This window comes from Benincasa hispida, chromosome 9 (assembly GCF_009727055.1).
Source record: "Benincasa hispida cultivar B227 chromosome 9, ASM972705v1, whole genome shotgun sequence".
NCBI classification, from domain to species: Eukaryota; Viridiplantae; Streptophyta; class Magnoliopsida; order Cucurbitales; family Cucurbitaceae; genus Benincasa; species Benincasa hispida.
In genome coordinates this window covers 45,332,935-45,339,585 of record NC_052357.1, presented here as the reverse complement: position 1 = coordinate 45,339,585, position 6,651 = coordinate 45,332,935, and the positions used below count along the sequence as shown (strand labels likewise).

Sequence of the window (6,651 nt, the reverse complement as noted above, 5' to 3'; positions counted from 1 at the left end):
AAAATTACAAATTTTAAAATACTTATTAGACACTCTCGAAATTGATATATATTCAGATAATTATAATTGAAAGTTCAAAACCAATTTTAAAAGTTCATAAACTTATTAAATATAAAAATATGAAAGTTCAAGGACTAATCCCTCTATAGTTTATCAATAAACACCTTTTTAACAAAATATCACTGATGAGAGTATAACATTGATAATAAATTAATTTATCTAAAAAACGTAAAATGTTAATTTACTAATTCATATATTTTTTAAAATTCTTTGTTACTATAATTTTTTCATAACTATCCATCTAAATTAATATTTTATAAATATTTTTATAGACATTTCTACATTTCTATGGATTCGACATCCACGTTAAAGATGAATCGATTTTTTTATTATTTTGTAAAAAAATTATGAAATAAAAAAATAAACAATAAAGTATTAGTAATGAGAATATAATATTGATAATAAACATTTTAATTCATTTAAAAAATGTAAAATATTTATTTATTAATTTATACATTTTTTGAAATTTAACGAAATATCGAGTTTTAAACGGTTGTACACAGAACCACGAGGCGCGTGTGGAAGAACTTTAAACACAAGAAGCATTAAGTAGCGTGAGGCTAAGTAATATGACATACAAAACGTGAAAGCTTAATACATCCAACGCGCAATTTCCGCGCGTGAAACCACGTTGCAGGGCAATAACTCAAAAAGGGTTCTCTAATTATTAGGTTTGTTGAAACGGCGAACTTTTCGTTGTTGAACATTTAAAAAAAATAGAAAAATACATTTTTGATGATTAGGATTTCTTCTAGTTTTTATTTTATCTCTAGGTTTTAAAATATGACATTTTTAGTTTTTAAAATTTCGAGTTTAATTTCAATTTAGCTTTTTATGTTTCAAAATATTACAATTTTACCATTGAAATTTGAGTTTTATTTTAATTTAGTTACTTTTAACCTCGATTTTTCACTAGTCTTTGAGATTAATATTTATTAATTAATTAAATTAGCTAATTGAGAAATAGTGAACTTAATTTATTACAATCCTTCTAATTCTTTTAAATTAATTAATAGACACTAAAACTAAAGACAGTAAGAGAGTATTTAGTAAAAAAATAAAGGTTAAAAGTGCAAATACTGAAATTTAGAATTAATCAAATTGAAACGAAACTCAAATCTAAAGGTAAAATTGTAACATTTGAACCTAAAGACTAAATTGCAACTAAACTCAAGACTTAAGAACTAAAAGTAAAACATTTTGAAAACCCGGAGAACAAATAAAAATTAGACCCAGAACCTAGGGACCATAAATGTATTTTTTTTTCCATTAAAAAAGAAAACATGAAATTTTAGTTCTTAAATTTTGAGTTTGAAAAAAAAATTTGTCACAAGGTAATTTTTTGTTAAACATGAAAGTTTCAATTTTGAATTTATGTCTAACAAGACATTAAACTTTCAAATTTATATCAACTAATTTTATAAAAAAAATGTATATGTCAAAAAATTATTAGACATAAAATTAAATTGAAAACTAAAAAAAATTATTAGATATAAAATTAAAAATCTTAAAAAACTTTTTAGACACTTTTTAAACTGATATATATTCAGAGACTTATAATTGAAAGTTTAAAACCAATTATAAAAGTTCAGAAACTTATTGAATATAAAAATATGAAAGTTCAAGGACTAATCCCTCCATAGTTTATCATTAAAAGCCTTTTTAACAAAATACATATCAATATTTATTTTTGCTGTACCTATATATATTTTTTATAGCTCACCTAATTGTCCAATCACAATAGAAATTCTTCTTTCAATTTTGTGTAACTAGAGTAGGTCGTTAAAAGTGCATGTATGTGTATATATATATGAATTACATCCAAATGAAATGAAACTAACAATAGATAGATATCATAATATGGCAAAATCAGGGTGTTATTTGTGGATGATGTTGATCTTGATCTTAACTAATTTGTTATCAGAGAAGAAAATGGTTGAAGGAAGAAATAAGAAGGGTGTTGTTGTTCCAGGGATTGTAGTATTTGGAGATTCATCAGTAGATTCAGGTAATAACAACCATATTTCAACTATTTTAAGAAGTGATTTTGCTCCATATGGTCGTGATTTTGAAGGTGGAAAACCCACAGGAAGATTCTCCAATGGCAAAATTGTTACTGATTTTATTTCTGAAGCTTTTGGGATCAAACCCACAATCCCAGCTTACTTAGATCCTACTTATAATATCACTCATTTTGCTTCTGGTGTTTGCTTTGCTTCTGCTGGAACTGGTTATGATAATGTCACTTCTGATCTTTTCGTAAGTTGTTCTCAACCTATTTCTCGTTTCTCGTTTCTTGGTTTTCTATACGTCTCTTTTACTTTCAAGATGTGTCTCGTTTTTCTCTTTGTACTTTCAAGTACTTTTGTTCGTGTTTATATTTCTGATGGTTTAGTTCCTTCGTTTCTTGTTTTACTATTTTTTATTGTTATGCGTTTAGTGATGGTGAATTTTTTATTTGGAACATAGGTTGTATTTTGTTCTCCATATGTTTGGCTTTAGTTATTTCAAGACATGTTTTGTTTTGGACTTTCTATTTTCTAGTATTTTTGTTCATGTAAACCGTAATGTTAGCTATTTCTCATTTTTTTGCTTGTTTCTTGTGTTTTTTATTGTTATTTCTGATTATTGTTATGCATTTAGTACTGATGACAATAAGTTTTGGTTTGAATAGTATATATTTAGTTCTTTGTACGTACTTTTGGCCTTCTATTCGTTCTCACACTTTTAAAATGTCTATTTGGGTCTCTTTACTTTCAAGTATTTTTGTTCATTTTAGGTCTTTTACTTTCAAAACACTAGTTTGATAGTCTCGTAAATTTGTATTGAAAAGTTTCATGTAAACAATAATTTGTTAAAATTTTGCAATTAAAAGAATGGTCACTTTGTCATCTAAAAGGATTTTCGATTTCATCAAACTAAATCATAAAACTTAGTTCATTGTTGCATTAATTTTTTAAGACTAGATCGTCAATTAAAATTGACTCAAAGTTAACCTTAAATTATATGTATGTATATATATAAATAATTTGTGATGCAGTCAGTGATCCCTCTATGGAAAGAACTCCAATATTACAAAGAATATCAAAAGAAACTGAGAGACTATCTTGGCCCATCAAAGGCCAACACTACCATTTCCCAATTCCTTTATGTCATAAGCTTAGGCACCAATGACTTCCTAGAAAACTACTTCCTCCTTCCTACAAGATCCTCTGAGTTTTCACTCCAAGACTACCAAAATTTTCTTGCCCGAGCCGCCGAGGACTTTGTTCGGGAGCTCTACGCACTCGGCGCTCGCAAGATGTCGATCGGGGGGCTCCCGCCGATGGGGTGCCTACCATTGGAGAGGAGCTCAAGGTTGGTTTTTGGAGGTGGTGGTGAATGTGTTGACAAGTACAATAGAGTTGCAAGGGATTTCAATGCCAAATTGATGGGGTTAGTGGAAATGATGGAGGAGGAATTGGAAGGGATTCGGATTGTGTTTGCCAATCCATTTGATGTTCTTTATGATATGATTCAGCATCCTAGTTATTTTGGTGAGTTCTATTTCGTATTCTGTTTCTATTTCATTATAATGAAAATATCGATTAGTTGATGCTTGTTTATGTCAATATCCTTTTTTTTTAAATATTGAAATGCATATTTAAACGACCCCTAATCTTTTGATAAAAAACACGTCTTAAAATTAGTTAAGTCATATTTCGGTTGATGTTTGGACATCAAACTTAGGAATTTATAAAAAATATCATGAAAATAAATTAAAATTAAATATCTCCCTTTTTACATTCATCTCTCTTACTAGGATTAGATACATACTTACCATCGAGAAGGGTAATTATATATGATCCAAAATGACCAATGATTAGCTATCGCCCCGTTTTCCTTTCCTTTACATATTAAAAAATCATTTAAAAAATATTTGTCATATGACAATTTTTTATTATACAACTGCCTTGGTTGCACCTAAGTTTTTCTCATCTAAAATTTAACAGTAGTTGTTATTTCTTTTACTTTCTCGTTTCTTTTTTTAATAATGATAAACTATTTGCCATCTTTATTTTTTTCCCAAAAAAAATGACTTTTTTAGTCTAGTTATTTTGAAGAATAAGTACGTTTAGTCCTTAAATTTTCAAAATATACATTTTTATTTCTTGATTTTTAAGAATATGTGTGTTTAATCCTTGAATCCTCAAAATATAATGTGTATTTTTTTGTTATCGAGTTTTTAAAATCAAGTGTAAATAGTTCTTTAATTAATTTTTTTATTTTAGATACTTATATAACATTTTAAATTAGAAAAGAGAGAGGAGAGATAAGTTTTTCATATTTTAAAAAATTACTTCAAGGACCTTTTAAAGTTATTCTTAAAAATTCAATGACAAAAAAGTATATGTTTTGAAAACTCAATAACATCAAACACAACTAATCTTTAAAACTCAAGAATTAAATGGGTCATTTTTTTTTATCACTAGGTGAGAGGAATGAGAAATGAAGAAAGGAGAGGAAGTAAATTTTTGTAATTGTTATTAAATAATTAGTTATGTCAAATTTTTAATGGTGATTAAGTATGTTAGTCTATTATTTTCTTTCTACATGCACTGATACACATGATCCCATCAAAACTCCATAGTTAAACGTGTTTAGGCTAGTTGGGTGACCACTCGGGAAGTGTTGTACCATTAAAATATATATATATATATATTATCTTCTTTCTTTTTATCTCTCTTCCTCACTCAAGTTTAATTTCTTTTAATAAATTTTCTACTTTCCCTTTTTCCATCTCAAAATCAAATGTTCCTCCCATTTTCTCTTTCATCCAAGTTTTTCATTCATTATTTTCTAGCCAAACATATACTATTTAATTTAAAGAAATAATACATCATTTCTCAACTTTGTTGATTTTTTTTCTTATAAATTCATTTTAATAAGTTCAATAAAGGGTAGGTATTCAACTTTTTGGTTTCATGAAAAAAACAATAAATATTTTATCTTGTCCTAAAATTAACTAAACAAACATATTTTTAAATTTTTTTATCACTTTTTTTTTAAAAAAAAATATTCAATCAAAACTCCTAATATTCAATAACACTTTTGAAAGGGAATAACTGAAAAGTGACATAATTAACATTTAAAAGAAAAAATCATTTCATACCATATATATATATATATATATATATATATATAACATTCAAAATAGTCAACTAATATATCCATTATTCACTCCACAATAAGCCCACTCTAACCAATCAACAAATAAAGATTTGCTTGATTTTTTCTTTTCCATTAAAAAGAGACTCAAATAATTAATTGCTCTCTCATTTTTTTTTAAAAAATATATAATATGATTATAATTTTTTCTTTTTTCTTTTTTTGGAAAATTACAGGGTTTAGTAATTCAGCAAGAGCATGTTGTGGAACAGGTAGATTTGAGATGGGTTTCATGTGCTCCAAAATGAACCCATTTACATGTTATGATGCCAATAAATATGTGTTTTGGGATGCTTTTCATCCCACACACAAAGCTAATTCCATTATAGCAAATCATATTGTCCAAAATTATCTTTCAATCTTTCTTTAAATCAGCAAAATCCAAAATTACCCTTCTCAAATGTGGGACATTATATTGTATTTATTTATAGACTCATAAATAAACGAGTGAAGGACTATTTCAAATCTATTTAGAATTACTTTTTTTCAAATGTTTTATCGCGATGCTTCATTTTAATTCTTTTGTTAAAAATAGTATTTGTTGTAGTGTGCCTTCAAAGTGATAAATCTAACCAAAATCCATTTGCTATAATTCTCGCCTTAAAATGCATTTCATACGAGACTTCAACTACATATCTTTTGTTAAGAACTAATAAACGAGTCTTCACAAAATTCAAAAGTTTACGTTCAAATACACCCTCATAATATGTCATAATAATTCAAAGATAAAATTTATTAAGATCTCATATTGGCTTACATTTTCATACTAATATCCTCTCTATAGAGAGATGGGAAAAAAAAAACTCTCTCTAAGAAATATTAAGAGCACCAAATCTCAATTAACCCACCAAAGACCCCAAAAAAAAAAAAAAAAAAGCTTTTTTCAAAAATGTTGCAATCTTTCAAACTTCAAAGTTTCATAAAACTTAGCAATAAACTGCTCAGCCTTTTCATCAACACCTTCATCTTCCATGGCTCCCAATTCATGATCTCCATCATCAACCTCTTCATCTTCAAACTGAACTTCCATATTATTATTATTATTCCAAGAACTCAGGGAATATTCTGGCTGGTGGTGGCAGCTGCAGCGGCAGCACTGCCTTCTACCGGAGTTAGCTGTCCCGAGACGACTAAAAAACCGCCGTGTCGTTCGGGTTATCGATTCCGATGACTTGGGGAAACGGCCGAGCTTCGAGATGACTTTGGAGGCAAAACGATTCCAGGCTTTCTTTGGAGGTGGAAGCATTTTCAAACAAAATGGATAACGTACAAAAGGGTTTGATATGGAGGTGTTGAAATGTATTTAAAGATGGTGAATTAGGGTTTTTTTTTTTTTTTTTTTTGGGGGGGATGTTGAGGATGTTTGTGGTTTTAAAATGGAAA

General features: G+C 27.8%; 1 protein-coding gene across 1 annotated transcript; it reads left to right on the top strand.

Annotated features, from left to right (window-relative positions):
- The first annotated feature begins 1,920 nt into the window (after nt 1-1,920).
- Nucleotides 1,921-5,638, top strand: LOC120085941 (GDSL esterase/lipase At4g26790-like). The gene is made up of 3 exons (XM_039042273.1): nt 1,921-2,319; nt 3,101-3,596; nt 5,445-5,638. Exons 1-3 carry the CDS (start codon nt 1,921-1,923, stop codon nt 5,636-5,638), a joined length of 1,089 nt encoding a protein of 362 aa, XP_038898201.1.
- The last annotated feature ends 1,013 nt before the right edge of the window (nt 5,639-6,651 follow it).

Bases quoted from the DNA above. Each gene is read 5' to 3' on its own strand.
- LOC120085941 (XM_039042273.1), top strand. From the start codon at position 1,921: ATGGCAAAATCAGGGTGTTATTTGTGGATGATGTTGATCTTGATCTTA. The intron at 2,320-3,100 runs GTAAGTTGTTCT...TTTGTGATGCAG, and splicing joins ATGTCACTTCTGATCTTTTC to TCAGTGATCCCTCTATGGAA. The intron at 3,597-5,444 runs GTGAGTTCTATT...GGAAAATTACAG, and splicing joins TCAGCATCCTAGTTATTTTG to GGTTTAGTAATTCAGCAAGA.